Raw genomic sequence first — 24589 nt, 5'->3', positions numbered from 1 at the left:
CCCTTAAGTCTAAACATTAAAGACTGGAACTAGGGCCTATAGACTCTAAATATAGAACTAAGAACCATAAATCTTAATAGAAATGTACAAACTAATTTTCCGGTTTAAATTAGATTCTGAATTGTTCTGTGTTTCAAAGTTAAAAAGGTTGCTGATATGGCTAAATCTAGATCCAGTGATTCACCAATATAGAAAACATGGCTGGTCAATGGACCAAAACAGAAACACCAATACAAGTAAACATTAATAGATTTCTGTTAGAACAGACTGAGGTTAGCTCTGAGGGTTGAACTGTGGTCTTTCTGCACCTTCGCAAAAGGCTAAAAAAGTACTAAAATAGCAGCTTAAAGGGATAGTTCATCCAAAAATGAAAACTCTGTCATCATATACTCACCCTCAAGTTGTCCCAAACTTGTATGAGTTTCTTTCTTCTGCTGAACACAAAAAAATAGGCTAGATATTTGGAAGAATGTGGTTAACCAAACAATTGCTGGTCCATTTTCCATATTATGGAAAAAATGCTATAGAAGTTAATGGGTAAATTATGTAAGTGGTGACATAATTTTTATTTATGGGTGAAATATCCCTTTAACTCTAAGGCAGCCTCTGATGATATCACTGTGAGGTATAAATATAACTTTGTAATTTGTAACTTAGCTGTGCGAAATCCCAGGAGCAGACCAAAAAAGATGATGTATTTGGGATTTCTCTTTTAAAACATCAGGAAACCTTTGAGGACTTTGAGCTTTCCTTCAACTTTGTTGTGTGACTGAAAATTCCTTGTGGGATCAGAGAACACAAGGATGACCTCATTCTGCCAAGACAGTAAGACACAACATAGGGACACCCAAAATCTTGACCAAAATATAGTAAACATTTGTTTGTGTGTATGATGATATCAGATTTAACAACTTCACTGAAAACATTAATAATTATAAAACTTTTAGTTCCAGTGCTCAAATTCGATTCGCCAAGAGTGCAAGGATACAGTCTAACAGCACTGGGACTGTTCATTGTTTGTATAAAATCCACTTCTGTTTTACATGTTCCAGATAGACTCTTAATGCATAAGTGTGGATTTTTCACTAAACATTTTTGCAAGTTAAATTGCTACGACAAACTGAAAGTCTATATGACTGAGTCATTGAATCATTATGCATTCAAACACACTCATTCATTCAGGAACAAAACAAATAACCACCTTTTTCAGTGACTCAATGAATCACTCACTAAAACAAAACATTCATACTACTAGGGCTACACAATGAATCAAAATAAATCTTATAAAGATACAGCTTAGTGCAATCTTCAAATTGCTAAGGCAGTGCTTTAGTTAAATAAACATCTATATAATAAATATCTCTAAATAAATGAAATAATCCTAACAATAGATATTTAATTCATATAACTATTTTTTTGTGTCTATATAACACAATATTAACTTCTTCTTGAACTGTTGTATATAAGCAATATACTCACAATAGTGTGAAGCTATCCCTTGTAATATTATAATTAAATGGAAAAAGGCTAAGAGTAATTTGTATAACTGTGAAAAGGAAATTCCCCTCTAGTTTTTGTGTATTCTCTGTACAGCTCCTCATTGCTCTAGTTATGATCCATGCATGGCCTTAAAATACCCCACAGACACAAGAAATCTCTCTGTCCCTCGCTCTCTCTCTCCTTTTTCTCAGACATGGCCTGGCTAGTAATTATCACCCGTTGATTACATCAGAAGAGTAGGTGTGAGCAAGACAGCAAGGATGGATGGACAGATGGAAGACCAGATAGGGAGAGGAAGAGAGACAAGAAGGGCAACACAGAAAAAGGTGGAGAGCAGAGAAAAGGGACTATTTCCATCTCACTTGATGATTCCCGGCTGCTGCCTTGACTGGGTCTCTCTCTCTCTCTCTTTTTATTTTTAAATTAATTGAAAGTGTCTAGTTGAATCAGCACTCAGGACACACCAGAAAAATGCCCACACAGACATGACTCAACCCCATGCAGAGGACATTTAGGCTTTCAGTGAATTTATAAATTACTATGAACTTGGAAAATACAATTTGTAGAGTGATTAGTATAATTACACAGAACAAAACAAAAAACAATTTAAAAAATACAATCTTAAAATATAAATATTGCAAGATTCATAATAACCACCTATAAGTGAAGTTCATTCATAAAAGTAAAATCTATATTTTCACCCATTGCATCCATTTGAAACTAGATACAGAGCAGCGGAAAGAAAGAGAAGTATCGATCGGTGAATCAGCTCATAGGTTGAAATCTATTCTTATCCATCATAGGGGAGGCAAAAGAGAGAAAGCAATGTAGAAACATAGTGATAATAAAGGAGAGGCTGAAGTCACTATGGTCAGTGGTTACAGTTTTATCTGTCATACTTAAGTAAATACAAATTTATGGAAATAGGCTCAAGTAAAAATTAGTGCGGTCAATCGATTAAAAAACATGAACTAATTAATCACACATTTTGTTCTGAAATTAATCGCAATTAAAAGTTTTTACATATACTGTTATACTGCAATAATTCCACATTCAATCTTCAAATTAATGTACAAACAACATAAAGACAGTATATTTCTAATATTTGTTTAATGTCATCTTTTTTTTATAACTGAAGGTGAGTATTACTTATAACCAATACTACTGATGTCTCTAGAAAATTGTTATTTTTTTCCTAATATTTAACCATTGTCCTGTGCCCTTCAGCAAGTTGGAAATATATAGAAATTAAATAAATTGAATTATCAAACACTAGGAAATTCTAAATTAAATAGAGATGAATCCTTAAAGCTATAAAAGTTATTGATTTCCTCTTTTTTCTTTTGTTCTTTGATTAACAGACAGGTTATTAGGTTATTTGGCTGCTATTACTTTAACATGTCACAGATCTAACATGTATCTTTCTCGCAGCTCTATACCTTTTTTGACTTACTTCTGGTCTTAAAGTTTGATGTGGTTGTAGAGGCGTTCCGTGTCTAAATAAACACAATTCTTGTCTAGAAAAAAAGAGACAGAAGCAGCAGTTGTGAGTGGGGTGGCCAACCCTAGATCCACCCATGCGTTAAATATTTTTAACGCCGTTAAACTGAAATTAATCACCTGAGTTAACATGCTAATTTTGACATTTTTATATATTGTGGTCATGAATTTCCATAAACCTTGCAGAATCCATCAAAAAGAAAAAGATAATTAAAATTTCATGTTTTTGTTTTGTTTTTGTTTTTTAATTACTAAAATAACCCAGTTCAGTAGTTTACATATAATTGAGACGCTGAATCCTTTCCAACAATAAATGATGAATTTGAGATACATCTTTTCAGACGGTGGACTCACAAAATATGCAAACATTCATTATTTCACACAAGGCAACACAATTCATTTAGAGTCAGGAGTTTTAAGCTTGTTCAGGGCACTAAACAAAAACAACATGCAATATTTTATTCATTATAACAAAATATTTAGCAAATTCTGCAGGCTGTACTGTATGTAAATTTATGACCACAAATGTATAAAAAGCATTTAGACCCATATCTAATGATCAGAAAATCATAGTCTTTTTGACTTGGGCACCCTAAAATCTTCACAGCAATGTACTAAAAACAACTGAGAATACTGTAAGTAATGCCCTAGAAATTATGCAAATGCAAACAGCTTACGTTTGGTCAGTTTGGTCTGCCAGATTTCATCTGAGGGAACACTCAGAAACCTGATCACAAAGAAAGTCCATTGATTTTTAGAGACAATAATATAACAGCAAACAACCACTTTTAACACCCTAGCAACCCCATAGCAATGAACAAATGCAATAGCCTTTTGCGCAGGCTATTCTCTTTAGAAAATTATTTGCAAAATAGGAAAATCCTTTAACCACCTCTAAATTGACAGTAATCCATATGATAAAAATCCACTGTATCCATTGTCTCATGTTATTAATAATTATGCCTATGATATATGATTCCTTTAGGAAAGGCGTGAAATTAACATAAGTATTTAAAATCACAACAAACACACATGTACCGGGAATAAAAATGCCCAGCATCTTCTACTTTGCTGTACTTTGTTGATAGTGAAGCTGTTGCTATTGCTGTAGGGAAGTTTTATGTATTTATAGACTAAGTGCCTTTAGTGCTTTTTGTAATGGACCCTATGCCTACTCTCTTATTCTCTCTCACTAACTCTCCCTTCATTTTTTCGATATTCACTGACAAGACTTCCGGTTTTCTTTTCCGATTTTCCATTTTTTCATACGAGTTATTTGATAACTATTCAAATAGTGTATAATAGTATATTTAAATAGGATGTGTACTGTGCAAAAGTCTTAGGCTACTAGTATTTTCACCAACAAAAAAATGGTTTTAAGTCAGTTATATTTTCTATTGTTATATTTTGCTGTAGTGTGTCAGTAGGAAATATCAGTTTACATTTCCAAACATTCAATTTGCCATTAATTGTGATAATCCAGTGATATTACAGAGTCTGTCTGGAATGACATGAAGAAACTGAGAACAAACTGAGACAGACTTATTCCAGAAGAACTGTGGCAACATCTCCAAGGTGCTTCAAGAGAGTGTTTTCGTGTGTGTGTGTGTGTGTGTGTGTGTGTGTGTTTGTGTGTAACCCATAAATATGCCAATATATGCATTGCATTCACTGATGCATTGATGTGATGCCATGAGTGATTGAATTGGTCAACACTGCATTGGTGAATTGGGGATTTCTCTGACTAGCCGGTCACACACACACACACACACAGACACACACACATAAAGAATTCCCAGGCAACCCCTGCAGAACGCTTGTTTATTAAATTTTCATGTTGTTGAGTGCTAAAAAGGCAACTTTTCTATCGCTTTTTCACACTTTCCACATCATGTAAGAGGATGCCCTGTTTTTATAGTCCCAGTATTAACAAGGATCTCATGATAACCTATGCTAATACCTTCAAAACCATGAACTACAGCCAATAACATTACTGAATCACTTGTTAACTAGGTGTCTCAAAGAAGGTCAAATGTTCTTAGCATTTTTGTGCAAACATGAAATGGCTACTGCCTGGCTGTAATTATTAAACTATCAACACAGTGCTTAGTCCGAACAGTTTAGTGTTAGAAAAACAGATGAACCTATTCACATCTCAAAGAAAATAGGTTCATATTGCTCTGAATCAACTCAGACTATTAAATCTAAGAATTCATGAGGGAAGGTAAAAAATAAACAGGTTTAAAATAGACAGGGAACATCAAGAGAAGCCCATGACGTGCTCAATTTTTTAATATTTCAGCAAGGACTTCCAAGTGAGCTATTTTCAGCTTCAATTCATAATTTAATGCTCACGTTTTCCTCCCAGGAACCTTGGAACCTTCCTCATACTAAGAAAAAAGGAAAGAAATAAGAAAAGATGATCCAGTGTTTGTATTTTCAACAAACCGATCTTAGCAAGACACATTATCTTTTTATAAGGACTTTCTTCCGCAGCCAAGCTACTGTTCTGAGGGAGCCTAGCAAGAAGCTGTCCTTAACAACTGAACCAGTTTCATAAGTCTAGAAGGAAAAATAGCTGCCATTCTTACACTCTCAGCTTTATTACAGTGGAAAGAAACAACAAGGACTAACACATTTTGCTACAATTATGCAAATTAAACATACCGTTTATGTGGAATCTAAAAAATCATTGGCTTGGAATATGCAGGTTTTGTATTGTCAGACTGCTCAAGATTAAAATGTGCTCTTCTCTCTACAACTGATTCAATTGTTAATTTTGTGTACATTAGGCCATGTCATATTCATTTCATATTTGTACATCTCCATCTTCATCTTTAATACAAAGCCCTGTTGTTCTGCTTTACCTGTTGCCTTTGTTGTAGTGGGTTTATCTGGCCTACCTATGACCTCTGTTGTGGTCTGTGTGGCTGCAATTATTCTTCATTGTATCTCGGCTCTGAGGGCCTGTCTGATCCTTTGAATGATCCTAAAGCCTCTTTTTTTGGATTCTGTGAATGGAGCACAGGTGGTATTTATTCCCTTCATTTCAGTTTTGCAGAGCCCACAAACTCACAGCCAACACTACCGCAAGCTAGATGCCAGGTTTAGAAGCAAGACACTGTTCTGGATGAGGTGTTTAAAGGAGAACAGCTCTAGTAAGAGCTACAGGTCTTCACAGGGGATATTTCCAATAAGTACTGCTATGTCTACATGACTTTATGATTTTGGTTTTTCCGAATAAATACAAAACTTAGGCTCATTGGAAAAACATCCCTGTGGCGACATTTCTGAAAAAAATATATTATGTTGCTTCTTACATGATTTGCGACACTGTCAAATCGAAATGCTCAGTAAGTGGCACTAAAATTGCATTTAATTTTCTCACAAACAGGAGAACATGAACGCCTTGGTGTTTTATTGTGTTGCTTATGGTACATATTGTGGCAGTTTGTAAACAAATTGTCTGTTGGTAGGTGCTAAAAGGTTACTCTTCTATTGAGTTGTAAATAGCATACCACCTACACTAAACCTAACCGATAGAGTTAACAAAAGCAAATGTAAGATAACTAATTTGCTGAAGAAACTGTGCTATTTTAGCTTGTTTCTACAGGTCTTTGAGCCCTTTTATCGTGACTTATGTTTCATGGGACTCCTGAACACTCCATATTACAAGTGCAGCACTTTACCAGGTGAACTACTGAGCAAGTTTACTACACCAGAAAAGCCAAAAAAAAATGGAGCTTGTTATGTGATGCAAACGTCAAAATGTTTTATGCTTATAAATTATGCAGTATTTTTTATTTTTTTTGTATTGTATTGTGCAAAGAACCATGCAAAAATAAGTCTTTATTTAATCAATAATCTGCCCCTGTAATCATAATTTCTTTAAAAAAATGAATAAAATTTGTTGGTGTTTTATTGTCACTAGTGTTCGTTTCAGCTGGAAACTGCAGTTAATTATATTTACGGAAACAGTTCTTTGTAGATTTGCCAAAAACAGTGGTAGAAATGTTTAGTTTCGTGGGTTCAGTTTTTTAAAGGAGGAAGTTCCAAGAACCTAATCTCTAAAGGAGCTCTGAAGAGGAAGTAGAATTTTGTCTGGAGAGGTCTGAGTTGGAACAGATTTGAAGTGAAATAGATGTCTGGGAAATTTCATTTTAGTTGTGCTTGTGATTTATCTTTTAGTGTTTTAATCTTAACTCTGCATATTCATATACAAATGTGTGTGATCATGTAGCATGAGATGGCACATACTACGTGACCTGAGCAGGTGCTGCATTCACACATCACCTCTCAATGATTAGCTCGGACCTGTCGTCAAGGCTGCCTGAAACAGTATGAGTGATTACAGCATTTTATCTGTCCCAGCTGGCCAGCTCTCAGCTATGATTGAGATAACCCTATAGTTACCGATCAAAGAATATACCAATATAATATCTCAAACCAGCATTTCATCAAATACTCACGCTGACTACAACAAACGAAAGCCAAAAAGAAAAATAGATCAATAAATCAATCAATAAAAACACTGAACTATCATCTAATATATATAAATCAACTAACAACTTCCAATGAAATATAACACAAAGACACAGAGAGGTCCTCAGGAGTTACAATAGTCACATTTCTCTACTAAATATCATGGGCATAATGGGTTTAACTGGTTAAAATTAAGCATAATTGAGAAAATATGTGTGCTCTGTGTCATCTATACGTGACGCTGTGTCACAAATTGCGTACTGCCAGAGTATGTGCTATATTTGATGAAAAACATTGAAAAAGTAGATAGTATGTGGCCTCATGGGATAATAAAGTGTCAATCAAATACACACACCAAAATCGGGGTTCTTTTCCCCTACTGTTTTTTAAATACTATGTATTTGAATATAGCATTCTTTTGGCACATATAGTATGGAACTAGGTATATTTGGATGCAGCGTGACTACTAAGATTTAAATATGTTATACAATATGGTCCAGAGGGTGATTTTTGACCTATATGAACTACTTTAATTTTGAATTTACTTTTATAATTTGTTGGTTTACATTTCTCCTAACTATTTAGGCCTAACAGAGGTAAATTGTTTCAGAACACACTTTAGTATACATACTGTCAATTTAGCATGCTTCTATTCATATATTTTAATCAGATTTTCACTATGACTGAAAAGGATAGTGTCATCAGTTACTCACCCTTGAGTTGTTACAAACCTCTGAGTTTCTTTCTTCTGCTGAACACAAAGAAAATATGTTGAGAAATGTGGGTGACAGTTACCAGTAGCCAGTGTCATAATAATTTCTCCCATTCTATAGAAGTAAATGGTTGTTTCCCAACATTCTTCGAAATATCTTTTGTGTTTAGCGGAAGAAACTAATATAGTTTGGAACAACTTGAGGGTGAGTAAATTAATTTTTGGGTGAACTGTACCTTTAATGGTGAAGAGAACAACAAAGAGTTTTTCAAAAAGAATTTCAAAGAGCACAGGATTCATTAAGATTAAAGTACATATTTTTCACATCTGTCTGCCTTTACTACACTGTGAACTTTAGAGTGGGTGACAGATATTGAGACAAACGTTCATTTTGAACTATGCTGCTCCTCTCAGCACATTCACTACACAAGTATTGAAATACCCCACTGCCACACATTTCTAGATGTGCCTGGTGAGTCGTGATGTAGTGGCTCCTCAATCATCGCTATAGATTACCATTTCCGTTGCAGATTAGTCGTCATAGGAAAAAAATTACATAACCTCGCCTCAATTTTCTATCACGTCATTTCCGTCTGAACAGTAACTGTGAGGGAATATACGAAACGCAAGAGCCATCACTAGTGCTCTTCAAATCATTCATGCCGACGTCAGGGAGAGGTGCTTGTCACGTGAGAAGAAATTGGATTTTAGATCTCGAAACACATGATATTGGCTACAGTCGCAACTTTTAGTAGAATGCATGTATATAGATACACATCTGTAGTTTGTAGTCGTCCTCACATGCATCGGCTGAGCCACGCGAATTAATCACGAACCACACCCCGGTTGTAAAGCGGCAAATGACTGAATTTCTTTTCCAGATTGTGGATATCTTATATTTTCCACAGACATAAAACAGACATTTTAGCTTCCCTGTTGTTCAAACTAGACGTGTTTTCTTTCTTCACACACCAGCGCGCAAATACCAGCCTTTCGCCAAGTTAACATTCGCTCTGTGTTTCACCATATATAAAAGAGTGTTTGGGCGTTTGCTTAAGGGTGAAGAGCACCTTGTGTTGCCCCCGGAGGTGCATCGGGTGGAGTGGGTTGGCACGCGAAGTATGATTCATCCTCGCGCTCTGTCACGCCCCATCTCCCAGTCTGCTTTCCATGGTGCACCTGTAACTCGCCTGACCTCAAATCTAGCTAATTTCTACTCACACACTGCTGTTAAAACCAAGCCATGCAAAGCTCATCTGTTACATTAACTCCTGCTTTCTATGCAGTAGAGGCCACTGCAACCAGACGCTTTTATCCAGCAAAGGATACTTGAAGACTCACGCGTTCGTAAACTGCAAAATCCCTACGATTTTAGGAAGACATTAATCACACGTTATGGGTAGTGAAAGGTCATGAAGCTGTGACTCAAAGGAAAGCGAAAGTGTCAAAAACGTCTGTGGATGCACAAAGGAAATCGTCCAGCTCTTACTTTAGCATGACTTGTTCCTTCTCCTCTTCCTCCCTTTGCCGAACCATCACTGCCATGATGACTTTCCTTTCCTCCTCTGTGAGGTGACTCAAGTCCGGCATATCAGGCATGGTAGCCGGCACAGTGGGTGGGCGAGGACCGCTTTGGGGCCCTACTGAGGCGGACATCTTTTGCCCCGCTCCCAGGCGTATCTATTGGCAGTTTCCCGAGCGCTGGAGCCACACCTCACGACATGGTCCACGGATAGAGCAGCGGTCTTTGAGAATAGTGCAAATCGCGCATGGTTTCAGGCACCCACAACTGTGCTTTTGTTTCTCTTCGTGTTTTTTTTTTCCAACCCACCCCTCCTCTTTTCTCGCTACCCCCCACCCCCCGCCTCTCCCCTCCACCTCCAGTTACGGGAAGCCCATCATCTCTACACCCGGAGACGACGCAAACAGAGGGACTCCGGCATTAGCTAGCAGATCTGTGATTTCCCCCTTCACTGAACCGGGGGCTCGGTATTGGGCGACGGCAAAGGCGGAGTCCGTCTCTCGCCCACCGATCTCTCTCTCTTTTTCGTCGCTCTCAGATTAAAAAAGAAGATCCGCGAGCGTGTCTACCACTCTCCCCGACCGCACGCTTACTCATAGCCTATGTGAAATGGGCAAAAAGGCATCTATTTGAGAGTCAAACCCCCTTTCCTTTTTCATATCGGTGTGTGTGCTCGACCGCGCACACTTTATTCGCGTCTCTGTATTTTTAGGAGTAGCCTATCTGGTAATAGTTCAGTGCGCGCTCTCGTCAGGCTATTTTTAGAGTCGCTCCAGTATACCTCTTAAATACAATCAATTCGTCTGTTTTGTCTGACTGAGGGATGTCTGTAATGAAATTATTCGCGAAAGTCTCAAGTGTGCATGACATAAATAATCTCTAGACATCTTTAAAAATATCGTAGGCTACTGGAGCCCAGATGGTCTGTATAACTGTTAAATTGAATGGATCCTATCGACTAGACTATCGATAGTCGAGTTGAAACCAGGTTTTGAGCGCTGATCTATAATAGATATATAATAATCATTATATATATATATATATATATATATATATATATATAGACCAGTGGTTTTGAGAATAAAAAGAGAATCAAACAGTAATACAGTTTATACGATTAGTTATTTCGTAAAATGGGGATGATTTACATACATAACTGCAAACTGTAGTTCAGAACCCTGGACAGAGGCACGTGACGCAGAACACTCATTTCACTACACTGTAAAAAAAAGTGTTAGCTTGCTATTTCTACCTTATTTAACTCATAAAAACTAGTTTTGTTGGTATAAATTAATATTTTTATAATGATTCAGTGATTAATTTAAAATAAAATGTTAATTGAGATGTTACCATTTTAGTTTACCAAAAGTCAGTAAAGCCAAACTCCAGACTTCAAAGGTTTCTTTTTTTTGACATTAATGTTTTTTAGCAACTTTGTAGCTACTTTCTGTGATGCCATGGTGTGTTACTAACGGGTTTATTGTCCCAGGTTCGACCCCATTAATGAGACATGGCCGTTTTTCATGGTGTATAATTTTGTGCTATAAGCTAATTAGCAAATGTTTCCGTGTATTTCTCTTAATAATGCACTGACTGATGCATCATCATATTGTACATTCTGGACTCTTATCCAAAATTACAACTTAATTGTAAATGCAAACTATTCGTTAGGTGGCCATTTTCCTTCATCTTCCCCTAATTATTTAAGAGTTAGTAACCTTACTCTTATTCAATATAAAGAAGTTCATATCTGTTTATGATGTTAGCATTGGGATAAATACTGAAATGCATACAATTACATGGGGCATGATTTACACAAGCAGTGGATGCGTATTTACATATACCTGTGTATACAGTATGTGTATGCATTTAAGGTTAGGCTACTTAGGATAACCTCCATGCCCAGGGTCACACAATAACCTCTCACACAATGTAAACGTGCCGTGTGTATGTCTGGAGCCATGTGGTATGTGTATACAGAGCAATAGCTCATCCAAAAATGAAAATTCTCTAATTGTTTGCAAATTCTCATGTTGTTCCAAACCTGTAAGTTGTTGTTTTTTTAATTATGACTGTTTACTTTTATATTTTTGACTACTTTTTTGTATTACTGAATCATTATTTTCCTGTTTATCATTGTAAAGCTGCTTTGAAACAATCTGTATTGTACAAATTGTTATATAAATAAAGATTACGTGACTTTTTTCCATGGAAAATGAAAGGAGAAATCTTTGTAGAATCTTTACATAGCCTTTTTTCATAAAAAAAAAAACAACAAAAAAAAACTGTTCATAGTTACCACATCTGTCCAGCTCCAAAAGATTGCCAAAGATCTGGAATTTTCTTCACATCCCTACCCAGCATGTCAGTGCAATGGGCCAGGTTTGACATCACTGAAGACACGTCATTGATTTTCACATGGTGCAGTAAATGCACATGATGCAGCAGTTGTAATATATAGAATGCAGAATGATATTTGAGAACTGTCGTGAAAGAAAAAAAGTTTTCCATGAATAACGACTTATATTTCAGTCTCAGTCACAGAAAGCTATCATATGAACTTTAAAAATAGCGCACACATAGTATGGACATTTCAGGGTGGGAAATTAACTCACATCACCTGCCAAGTTCAGGTAGGTAATTTTTTTTATCTTGTATTAGTTATTTAATTGTTATTACAATGGAAGAATATTTTTCTCAGATTGACCTTTTTATTATTTTAATATATTCCATGAGGTCACTATTATGATTGACCAATGTCAGTATTGCGCTTAAGTAAATGGTTTTTGAAAACAGCAAAATTATGAAACTGTTTATTAAACATGCAGCTGCTGTCAGATTCAGTACCGCAGATGGTATAGATGGTTGCTTCACCTTTCAACAAAAGTTTCTTGCATACTCTTCATTACACTGTGCCTCATGTACAAAACAATCTGCAGCCAAATGCTCTGAACAAACATCTAATCCTCGCGATGCAGGACGCCATTAAAAATAAACCATCCACTTGTTCATGGTGCTGATGTCCTTCTGAAGTCTGTACAGAGATGCAAACATGCTGTTTTAACAGGACACATCAAAGCGAACATTATTTTACATTTAATTTTTTCCTGTTGATTAGAGTAGCTCAAGTTTAGTTTGAGCAAATTCTGAGTTTTCGCATTCAAGAATGTGGATTGGTTTTAAGCAGGTTTCATCGCCATGTTATGCTACATGGCTGCTCCGGAGGTTTTATTCTGAGTTAGACGTCACAAACCCAAACTGGATCAATCAGCTCAAAGTGACATATCTCATGCAATAAAGCCACTCCCCCTGTATCTCTTGCTTCAAATTAAAGCAGTTTACAGTGAAAACATTTTTAGAGGCAAAATTGCCTGTCTTTTGCTGCTAATTATTTGGTATATTCATATTATATTAATTATAATTATTTATAACATATAATTTATTCAGATAATTATATTAATTGGCAATTAATATTAAACTTTGTATTAAAATAAATTTAAATAAGCTTTTAAAATAACTAAACTTGTTTTCTTTTGAGCTCTCTGTGAAATATAAATTAATAAATTCAGTTGATTCCTTTGCATCTCAGATATTTTCTTCATGCTGCCTTCTCAAACATTAGCTGTAGCAACAGTGTTTATTCCAGCCTTGTAAATGCATTTTAAAATTCTTTATATTTTTTAACAACGACATATCTTAATCTTTAAGGTGCTGTATGTAGGATTGACATTTTCAAAGGAGAATAACTGACTGTAGCATTATTTTTCAGATAAACAAGCATGTTAACTTAGCATGTTTCTTAAATATCTGCAAACATATAAAAGGTATTTTTATGCTTTAGTAGCGTCAAAAACATAAAGCAGCTTTAATCTACAACAGAGAAGTGAATTAAACCGATGCTCTCCATGTTCTGTGATTGGCTGCTTGCTGCACTTTCAGGTGCTCCAGAGTTTATAACATTAGATAGAGCAGGGTTCCTCAAATCTTTCCCTGGAGGTCTAATCTGCCACAGTATTCCGTTTTTTCCGGCATAATATCATTCATTTAATTTATCTTTTAATTAATTTTTTTTTTTTTTTGGAAAATAAAGGGGATTTAATATTACAATGAAAATATTGAAGACATATTTTATGATTATTCCTTAAAAATAAGTTTTTAATAATTTTAGTAGGCTATTCGGTACATTCTACTGAACAATAGGAATATATTTCTCCCGCAATGTCTACAATTGAAACCCGAACTTTTATTTTGACGGGTTGCCGTGAATACCTTTACATTTCAATGTATGTAAAGTTAGAGACAGATAACATGACGTCGTGTAAATAAGACAAATAACGTACGGCTATTTAGTTTGTTTAATAAAAGAACAAGGTATAGACCTGTTCTATTGGAAAGGTAACTTTAAATGACTTCTGTTGTGATCTGGCGCTAAAGAAAAAATAAAATTAATTAAAATGATAATGGCAGGGGAAACACTGACTTGTACACTTAAAAGCTTTCTGATTTCAAAATTTGAAGCAATTGCAAATGAAATAATATATGCAAATACATTTGCCCATGTGACGTCACATATCCCACAATATTCAAGCGAGCCATTTTCAGCACTTAGTTAAACAAATGTTTTATGTAGTCGATAACGAGGACATTTTAAGCGGTGAAACCTGCAGGATGTTGAGAAATACAGATGTTTCAGAAACTCTTTGGCATTCGATTCGATTACATTTTGAGGATTTCAACAAAAGCATAAAAACACACATGCTAGTGTTTCAAAGACTCAAATATGAAACACACACACACACACATGGAGGGCAAAACATACCCAGAAGACTGTTATGGTGTATAAGAAAGAGTGCAAGGCTGCAACTTTCGCTATACATAGCTACTTTACATTTGCTAAGTATAACAGGTGTATGTTAGTATAAGGAACACAATCGTATTGTGTTTACTTATTTATTAAAATGCAAATTCGTTTAAACTAACATAGCCTAGCTTTGGGAAAGGATGGATATTAGCTTGTTCTTCACAAGGTGTCACTCTCTTAAACAGACTGCATAAATACAGCAGTTATATGAAGTGCACTTCTAAATGACTACAAGAACTAGCGCAGTGTAGCACCAGCAGAATAAAAAAAAAAAAAGAAGTTATCTCGCGCCCTCTGTTGATTGGACACGGCATTACAGAGGAATATACCCCGAGGCTAGTTGTCATAGCTAGCGGTAGACTTTTTTTTTTTTTCTTGTCTCTTCATGGTAAATTTACAAAACATGGTTACCAGGAGATTACCGTGGCAAAAATACAATGTTAAAATTATGAGATCATATTTTGATGACTATAGTTTCTAACACAATATGAGATATGAGAGTAATAAGACAGCAAACAAGCACACCGAGTCCAATACAGGCTGAAAACGTCTAGCAAAACATATATGCATGTATATATATTATATAAATTACATTTTTTTTTTGCATTATTTATTTCACCTGTTGCAGCAGCATCCTTGTAATATTCTATGGTGGTGTGGGTTTGTAAACCTTTTTGAATCTATTACCCAGATTGGCATGCAAGTCATTGAAGCAGCACTGGAGACAACTAAAGGCCATAACATATGTTTAGGGTTACTTTATTTAAGTCATCATTTAAAAAAAATAAGTTTTTGACATGTATAAAGTAAAAGTTGTGGACTTGACACATAACTCAAAAATGCATCCATCTCCAATGAAATACCACAATGGCCAAGTTTCATATAAAAATGTTGCAAATTTGAAAGAAAAAAAATATACATTAACATTTAACTGAAGACATACCTGAATCTAATATGAAAATTACATTTTGTAAGTGCTCTTTAGATTCAAAAAAAAATTTCCAGACGGATTTTATTGCAATCTTCTGGATGTCGTGCTGCAATACCGTTGCGAAGAAGCATTTCTGTGTATGGTGGCCAGAAAGTATCATCAGTAGTCACATAAGGGTCATGAGGAGTTTCTAATGTTTTATTGGTCAATCTCTGCAATAAAAAAAATAAATGTGCATGATTAAATGTGTTAATAAATAGGGTTAGTAAAAAAGCACTTTGTATCAGGAAACTATTTATTTTCCACTCTATTATTTCAAATTTTCTTCCACATAAGATGATTAAAAGCATACAATAACAATATAAAAATATTTTTTTTATTTTGATGGGTATCTGAACATACCTCGATAATCTCACTCAGTGAAATCAGGTTAATCTCTGCATCATATGCAGCAGCCTGAAAAATCCAAATACAATATTCATAACCAAAAACCTAAAAAAAAAAAAAAAATCTAAATCCAATATTCTCTGATCTAATTGAGAGGGTGAAGGTGACACCTACTCTTTTTTTCTTTGTGCCGTTTCCTTGGGGATCAGGAAGTGGGAAGTGCTCAGCTAACATGTCGCTCAGCATTTCCATGAGACTGCTGTGATAGTCCTTCAGATTGTTAATTTTTCTCTTCATATCCTGCAAAACACTGCAAAATACATTAATAAAAATAAAATAACAGTAATAATGTAGAAAAAACAGCATTGGATTAAAAATTTACTACACAATACAGGTCCTTCTCAAAAAATTAGCATATTGTGATAAAGTTCATTATTTTCAGTAATGTACTGATAAACATTAGACTTTCATATATTTTAGATTCATTACAACACAACTGAAGTAGTTCAAGCCTTTTATTGTTTTAATATTGATGATTTTGGCATACAGCTCATGAAAACCCAAAATTCCTATCTCAAAAAATTAGCATATCATGAAAAGGTTCTCTAAACGAGCTATTAACCTAATCATCTGAATCAACTAATTAACTCTAAACACCTGCAAAAGATTCCTGAGGCTTTTAAAAACTCCCAGCCTGGTTCATTATTCAAAACCGCAATCATGGGTAAGACTGCCGACCTGACTGCTGTCCAGAAGGCCATCATTGACACCCTCAAGCAAGAGGGTAAGACACAGAAAGAAAATTCTGAACGAATAGGCTGTTCCCAGAGTGCTGTATCAAGGCACCTCAGTGGGAAGTCTGTGGGAAGGAAAAAGTGTGGCAGAAAACGCAGCACAACGAGAAGAGGTGACCGGACCCTGAGGAAGATTGTGGAGAAGGACCGATTCCAGACCTTGGGGGACCTGCGGAAGCAGTGGACTGAGTCTGGAGTAGAAACATCCAGAGCCACCGTGTACAGGCGTGTGCAGGAAATGGGCTACAGGTGCCACATTCCCCAGGTCAAGCCACTTTTGAACCAGAAACAGCGGCAGAAGCGCCTGACCTGGGCTACAGAGAAGCAGCACTGGACTGTTGCTCAGTGATCCAAAGTACTTTTTTCGGATGAAAGCAAATTTTGCATGTCATTCGGAAATCAAGGTGCCTGAGTCTGGAGGAAGACTGGGGAGAGGGAAATGCCTGAAGTCCAGTGTCAAGTACCCACAGTCAGTGATGGTCTGGGGTGCCATGTCAGCTGCTGGTGTTGGTCCACTGTGTTTTATCAAGGGCAGGGTCAATGCAGCTAGCTATCAGGAGATTTTGGAGCACTTCATGCTTCCATCTGCTGAAAAGCTTTATGGAGATGAAGATTTCATTTTTCAGCACGACCTGGCACCTGCTCACAGTGCCAAAACCACTGGTAAATGGTTTACTGACCATGGTATTACTGTGCTCAATTGGCCTGCCAACTCTCCTGACCTGAACCCCATAGAGAATCTGTGGGATATTGTGAAGAGAAAGTTGAGAGACGCAAGACCCAACACTCTGGATGAGCTTAAGGCCGCTATCGAAGCATCCTGGGCCTCCATAACACCTCAGCAGTGCCACAGGCTGATTGCCTCCATGCCACGCCGCATTGAAGCAGTCATTTCTGCAAAAGGATTCCCGACCAAGTACTGAGTGCATAACTGAACATAATTATTTGAAGGTTGACTTTTTTGTATTAAAAACACTTTTCTTTTATTGGTCGGATGAAATATGCTAATTTTTTTAAATAGGAATTTTGGGTTTTCATGAGCTGTATGCCAAAATCATCAATATTAAAACAATAAAAGGCTTGAACTACTTCAGTTGTGTGTAATGAATCTAAAATATATGAAAGTCTAATGTTTATCAGTACATTACAGAAAATAATGAACTATCACAATATGCTAATTTTTTGAGAAGGACCTGTACTTGTCAAAAGTTTGAAAAATGTTTTTTTTATGTATTAATTTAAAATGTTTGTCAGGCATTTGGTGCTCATTTATTATTACAGGTGCTCAGTTATTAATAATTGCGTTTATTATAAATCTTGAAGAGTTTTGTGATCCATATTTTTCAGGATTATCTGATGAATAGAAGATGCAAAAAAACAGCATTTATTTGATTTGGAAATCTTTTGTAACATGATGTTACACTAGGCTTGACGTCATAAACACCAAAAAGAAAGTGTCATTAATTCTTACATTCGTTGTAACCAAATTAATGAACATTCCTAAAAATAATTCTCTTTCTGTATTTCACAGATAAAAATGTACAGGTTTGGAATGGCATGATGATAAGTACATAAATTATGACCATTTTTAATTCTTGGGTAAATATCCTTTTAAGCAGATGTAAAAGCAGACAAAATGGGATTTTTAACCCTGGCATAAAACTAACAACCTGTGCTCGGATTTCTCGTTTTCACGTTGCAATCTGGTGATTTTCTCACACACTGCATTCAATGCTTCTTTCTTCTCTGCTTGCCATGTCTGCTCCCTGAAAAACATTTTCAGAGAGATCACAGAGTTTATACATGTTGTTTACAGTATGCCTGAATGAATTTTGTGTGCTATAAATCATGTCTTAATAAGAAAAAGTTCATTTAAACGTAACAATCTTATGAGTTACTATCATTAACTAAAACCATAAAAAGAAAAATGTCTTTACTTGAAATTAAGCAAATGTTAACAAACAAAATATATACTAAAAAAAAAAAAAAAAAAAACTTTATAAAAAAAAAAAGTTTTCAGCTAGTTGCCAAGGCTACATTTCTCATTTCCACTTAAAGTTAACACTTAGGCCTGGTTTCACATACAGGGCTTAGACTAAATCAGGATTAGGTCATAGTTCAATTAGGACATTTAAGCAATTTTTATAATCATGCCTTAGAAAAAAACATTACTGATGTCCACCTGGAGACAAAACAAAGGCATTGATATATTTGAAGATCAATCAGTGCAAGTGTCTTTCAGTTGAAACAGCTCAGATTTACAATTTAGTCTGGGACTATGCTTAAGCCTTGTCTGTGAAACTGGGGGTTAAAGTTCAAACAATAATAGTATATCAATTATACTGAGAGAACAAAAAACTTAAATGCACTGCACCTTTTCAAAATATTTTTCTGGGCATCCAGCTTTGCTTGTGAGCATGACAGGACCATTTTAAGTTGATTGTTGAGTCTTTGCAACTGTGAGGAAAAAATGATATGAAATTTGTAACTGCATTTACATTTTGATACACTCACTGCCTATTGGGTGTTATTAAAGTAACAACTTACTTCTTCTTTACCAACCGCTAATAAAACTTCAGGACTTGTTGTCAGCACTAGTAGGGGGAAAAAAACATAAGCTGTCTTGTCTCCAAACTATGCAATTAAAATATGTAATCTTGAATACTGAATACAATTTATTTTTAAATCTTGCCCCTTTCATCTAAATTGAAATAGTACATAAAACAATACATTTACATTTATGCATTTAGCAGACACTTTTATCCAAAGCGACTTGCATTGAATTCAAGTTACAGTTTTTACATTTTATCAGGTCTTGCTTTCCCTGGGAATCGAACCCATGATCTTGGCGTTGCTAGCGCCATGCTCTACTATTTGAGCTACAGGAGCTACAATAGATAATAACCTACATTTTGGTTCCATTTCTTGCCATTGCTCTAGCTCAGATGTGACTGCAATCAAGCGATTCACTGCCTGCCCACCAAAAAAAAAAAAAAAAAGATGATTTGAGTAATTTGTGAATATTTTTGTCTGAACTGAAAAGCAACATTAATATGCACAGCTAATTTTTAAACTCAAAAGTAGTGAAAGGAGAAGGACAAACCTCATTTGACTGATCATCATTAGCCTCTGTATCTGCCAGAATTATCTCATTTTGAAGCTGAAAGATATAATAAGTGCTTACTGTATGTTGACATGGCAGTTGCATCCCAGCTGCATTTCGTCTGCAGCTGCTGTCTAAAGAGATTCACAACATCAAAAAGCTAAATGTAAGCAGGCGAACCTACATTAAGTGAGGCCCCAGGCAAAATGAATCAATGAGGACCTTCTAAAATAATTTTTTATTAAAATCATTACCTAGAGATATAATTATATACTATACAAAATGTAGTCGAAACATCTAACAGAACATAATTTTATATTTTTATTTTTTTACACGTTAAAGTGCTTTATTTTTAATTAAAAAATGTCTTTATAATAGAAAATAGAATACAGTAAAATCTTCATATTTAGAAATACATGGTTAGCATCTTAAATTTATCTTTATTTTATTATTAGCAGCAGCTATTTACACAAGACAGGACAATTAGATATGATTTACACCAAGCAAAACTAGCAATATTTTATTTGCAATAAATGCAAATAGTAGATAGATGCTATTTATACTTAGTGCAAATAGTGGCAGATATCAACACTCTTGTAGTGCAATACTTTATAAAACAGTATGTAATGATAACATATTGAATGAAAGGTATCATATTTATTAAAATTGCTAAATTACACTAATCCCTTACCCTAGCGATAAACACCCGTGAGGCACTTTATTTTCCACTTTTCGAATATTTCCTATTTTTTCTTAACGATGGATGCTACGTACACTAAGTGCAATAGCTATTGATTCTTTTTACACTACGGTATGTTAAAACAGCAGGATTTTCTGCTATTTATACTACTCAAGTACACGACAGCGCAGTCGTGGCCAAATGGATAGAGTCGGACTTGTAACCCGAAGGGCATAGGTTCAAGTCTCAGGTCCAGCGGGGATTGTAGGTGGGGGAGTGAATAACCAGCGCTCTCTTCCACCTTCAATACCACGACTGAGGTGAAACCCTTGAACAAGGCACCGAACCCTCAACTGCTCCCCGGGCGCCGCAGCAATATGGCTGCCCACTGCTCTGGGTGTGTGTTCAAGGTGTGTGTGCACTTGGATGGGTTAAATGCAGAGCACGAATTCCGAGTATGGGTCACCATTATTGGCCACACGTCACTTCACGCAAATAGTGGCAATTATCTTAACTATAATTTTTTTTATTTATTTTATTTTTATTTTTTGTGCAATTCAAAGTGTGCTACACACAGGTGAGTGGGCCTGTACAAACCACCTGTAGTACCACACTCTCCTCTATGTGTACTATGGACACTTTACACTATGGACACTTACACACACTGCTGCGTGTGCACAATCTCACAAAAGACTCAGCAATATATGTATGTTTACATGCTCATGCACTACAAATCATCCTGCACTGTTCCCCAACCAGCTGCTGACTCAAATGTCTCTCTTTGCACATGTACAGTATTTGTGAAGCATTCGTATAGTTTGTATTTTTTATCTTCTATTTTTTAGTTTGTATAGGATAAATATTTATGTGAAGCATTCGTATAGTTGTATTTTTTATCCTTTATTCTTTTAGTTTGTATAGGGTAAATACTTATATATAGTATACTTATAGTTAAATCTGTCAGTAGGTTAGTTGTGTATAGGTTTATAGTGTTTTTTACTTCATTGTTGTATGTCTGTATTTATGTAGCACCGTGGTCCTGTGAGGCACGACATTTCGTTCCACTGTATGTCCCCACATGTAGCGGAATGACAATAAAGCTCAACTTGACTTGAACTTATCTGCACCTCAGTATTGCCAACAAGGTGGGCTATTTGCACTTTGTGCAAAACTTTTTTTTCCTTGGTGATATAAGAATGTTAAAAGAACATTTAATTAGAGCATTTTGGGAACATTATGGGAATGTTACTTTTAAATGTTCTATGAACATTCTGAAATAATAGCATAATAACAATAACATTTAAAATCAAAATGTTAAAACATTTCATGAACGATGTATAAATAACATTTGTGTGCTAAGGTTTTGAGAACATTATTAAAGAGCAGATAACTTCGAGAACCCTTCCAGAGTTCTGAGAACTGGGTCTGCTGCGCGCCTTTTGATCTATAAAGAATTGTGTACTTTTATATCAAACAATCTGTATGCTTCATCTAATCTGACAACTGAGCACTTGTCTGAAAACAAGCCCACGGCACGTTACCTTCTGTAGCAGTCCAAACTGCTCCTCGCACTCCTCTAACAACACTGCTTTTGCAGCAGCCTCTGAAGACTGAGAGGACTGGGCGACCTGCTTCATTTCTGTCTGCTTTGGTGGTGCTGGAGTCTACAGATGTGATAAAGCCAAACATACAATAAGAACCAAACAGAAGTGCAGAAAATGGTGAAAACTCCAGCCAGATATATAACTTACACACTTGTATTGAAAAGGTGAACGCGCAGAGGACTGACACGTTAGCCGTGCAGCTAACAGTTAGCTAGCTATTTCAAATTACTAACGCGACAGTTTTACAAAATACAAAAGCTTACGTATATTTTGTAGCGATAACACACAGTAAACCCAAATTACACAGTCACTATGGTACTTACCATCTATAGCTTTTCATTTAAGTGAATGCTACACCGAATTTGGCACTAAACACTGTATATGCCCAACAAAAATACCGCCAGCAACAACGTCATGACGCAATGCTTGCGTCGCACGCTGTGGACGTTCAAGTGTTTAACTGCGCTGCTTATGCGCAAATATGAAAAATGTTGTATTTTCATTTAATCCTACTTCCCATTTGTCTCCATATTGGACAGAACATAAATTAATATTTGCCATTAATGTTAAACGAGGCGAGAGTTATATAAGGATCATGAACAATCATATAAATATCACAAGACTGCATCAACAGAATTTTAAAACGACACAAAACTCATTTTACAAAAATACAAATTCTGCGGATTTGAGGTAAGTGTGTTCCCCAATATTTAACTGCAAAATAAGGAGGCACACAAGAAAGCAAAAGCCATCAGAATGTTGTCCACCAGAGGGCAGCAGAAAGATACATTTCTGCAGCATTCTTGTCTTGAAGGATGATCGTTTTATAAAGTTTTATATTCTGCAATATTAATTTTACGTTCATGAAAGAATGTAGCTTAGAATAAGACGTGCATTAAGGCTCTGAGAAAAAGACACGTTGTGTAATTAATTTGCACAATTCAATTGTGCAAAAACTTTCTAAAATATGGGCGTTTAGCCACTTTTGACCCAGTGGACTGAAAAGAAGCCCTATTGGGCCTAAATAAGAAAATGAACTCTCTTAAATAAGAAAATACACTCCCACTAATTTAATTTGTTTACAAACAATTTCCAGATATACCGTGTAGGCTACTTATTTTTTAACGAATAATTTATTGTAATTATTGGATTGTCATTAACTTTACATAACATTTTAAATTCTGAATTTAAATGATTTGTCTTTAATAGCATTAGCTTTTAATAGCATTTGTGATGGAAATGACAATGATGAAAACTTTCTCTCTTTTTCTTTTTTTGCCTTTTTTTTCTTTTGCCTTGCCACTGATTTACTTGCCACTAATGCTAGCATTTTATATTATATAACCTATTCATTAAATAATACAAAAAAGTAGAAGAAAAAAATCTGTCCACAAGAGATGTTTCCTTTCTTCTTCTTCTTCGTCTTCTTCTTCTTCCTCCTCCTTTCTTTCTTTTTTCTTCAAGCACTATACTTCAAGGCTACACTATACATTATGGGAAAATAATAATAATAATAATAATATAGAAAAATAAAGAAAATCTGTAATTTTCAAACAATAAATATTTCAATGTTTTTTAAACAATAATTCCACATTTCTGGGTGATGCTAAAACAGCATTGTAAATTCAATATAATTTGTTTTTGTCCATTTAAATTATTATTATAATTTTTTTTTTTTTAACAAAATGATTACCATTTACATTTGCTTCTATAACCACAAAACAGCTAGCCTATATATATTTCTTGCCTTTACACTTCATCTTCCTCTTTAAAAAACAACGTTAGGACGCCTGACACATTACTCCAAGAGTTAGCGTTGCCCTGTTGTTCCTTTTATACACGACACACACCTGCTACTGACAGCATACTCAATGCGTCTTGTTTTTAATGCTCACACGCTCTTTAGCACATTATCCAGTTTTTGGCGTTATTAATCTCCTCAAAGTCAAATAGGCTTAAGGTAAGGAGGCAAAAGAATCAAACATTATAAAAGACCCCTTTTTAGCAGAGCTGACATGAGGGCCCTGGTTTGAACGCTTAACGAGTGAGTCCCCTCCTGGACATGAAACTCCAACAAAATGAGGACGTATTCTTTAACTGAAAAGTCTCCCCACAAGTCTAACAAATCATTTAAAATCACCAAAAGGGGGACGAAAGTCAGTGCCTCACACAAAAAAAGAGAGAGTTTCATTGTAATTCATTGACTTGTTCAAAACGCCGAGCTAAAAAGGCGAGAAGAAAAGAGCGGACATTCATGGGTACAGATGCTTTCTCGAGGAGAGACTCCAATGTATGGCCTTTGTTCGCGCTGCGTTAAACTGTTTAAAAGAGGGGTTAACGCAATCCATCAAATTGTCTGAAATTGTGTGAAAATTTCAGAAACCATATGGCCTCCAAACGTTCGCGTTTTTTTATGTGGCTGGACACACTTGTTTCAGTATGGTGAACCGCAGGAGTCCAGCCATGCGCCATTGTCACTTGTCACATCAGGGTGGATGGCTCATTTGTCCTCAG

The 24589-nt window shown here is 35.6% G+C and overlaps 2 protein-coding genes across 4 annotated transcripts in view; both read right to left on the bottom strand.

Annotated features, from left to right (window-relative positions):
- Positions 1-9850, bottom strand: part of LOC306873488 (regulating synaptic membrane exocytosis protein 1-like) — a gene marked incomplete at its 5' end in the record, with an annotated part of 74884 nt that extends 65034 nt beyond the window's left edge. For both annotated transcript variants that reach the window (XM_079422817.1, XM_079422816.1), the window contains one exon: positions 9684-9850. In XM_079422817.1, the coding sequence (XP_079278943.1) occupies positions 9684-9850 (167 nt within the window). The remainder of the gene's footprint in view (positions 1-9683) is intronic.
- Positions 9851-14660: 4810 nt separating this feature from the next.
- LOC306873914 (centromere protein K-like) lies at positions 14661-22525 on the bottom strand. 2 transcript variants are annotated; one of them, XM_079423473.1, is made up of 10 exons: positions 22399-22525; positions 22013-22135; positions 19793-19849; positions 19599-19662; positions 19237-19283; positions 19064-19146; positions 18360-18455; positions 16070-16205; positions 15911-15964; positions 14661-15720 (listed from the first exon to the last, which is right to left on the bottom strand). In XM_079423473.1, exons 1-10 carry the CDS (start codon positions 22399-22401, stop codon positions 15565-15567), a joined length of 819 nt encoding a protein of 272 aa, XP_079279599.1. In that variant the 5' UTR covers positions 22402-22525; the 3' UTR covers positions 14661-15564. The 2 variants fall into 2 exon arrangements, with proteins under 2 accessions (XP_079279599.1, XP_079279598.1); XM_079423472.1 differs by having other exon boundaries at positions 15328-15720; positions 15911-16000.
- Positions 22526-24589: the final 2064 nt, after the last annotated feature.

The sequence above is a fragment of the Barbus barbus genome (genome assembly GCF_936440315.1).
Source record: "Barbus barbus genome assembly, chromosome: 8".
NCBI classification, from domain to species: Eukaryota; Metazoa; Chordata; class Actinopteri; order Cypriniformes; family Cyprinidae; genus Barbus; species Barbus barbus.
The sequence above is the reverse complement of the archived record's forward strand: the minus strand, read 5'-3'. Positions and strand labels throughout refer to the sequence as shown.

What these genes read in the sequence shown, in the direction of transcription:
- LOC306873914 (XM_079423472.1), bottom strand. An exon ending in ATGATGATCAGTCAAATGAG is followed by an intron (nt 19,663 to 19,792) that starts GTTTGTCCTTCT and finishes TTTGGTGGGCAG; the next exon opens with GCAGTGAATCGCTTGATTGC. An exon ending in CACTGAGTGAGATTATCGAG is followed by an intron (nt 15,721 to 15,910) that starts GTATGTTCAGAT and finishes TTTTTATTGCAG; the next exon opens with AGATTGACCAATAAAACATT.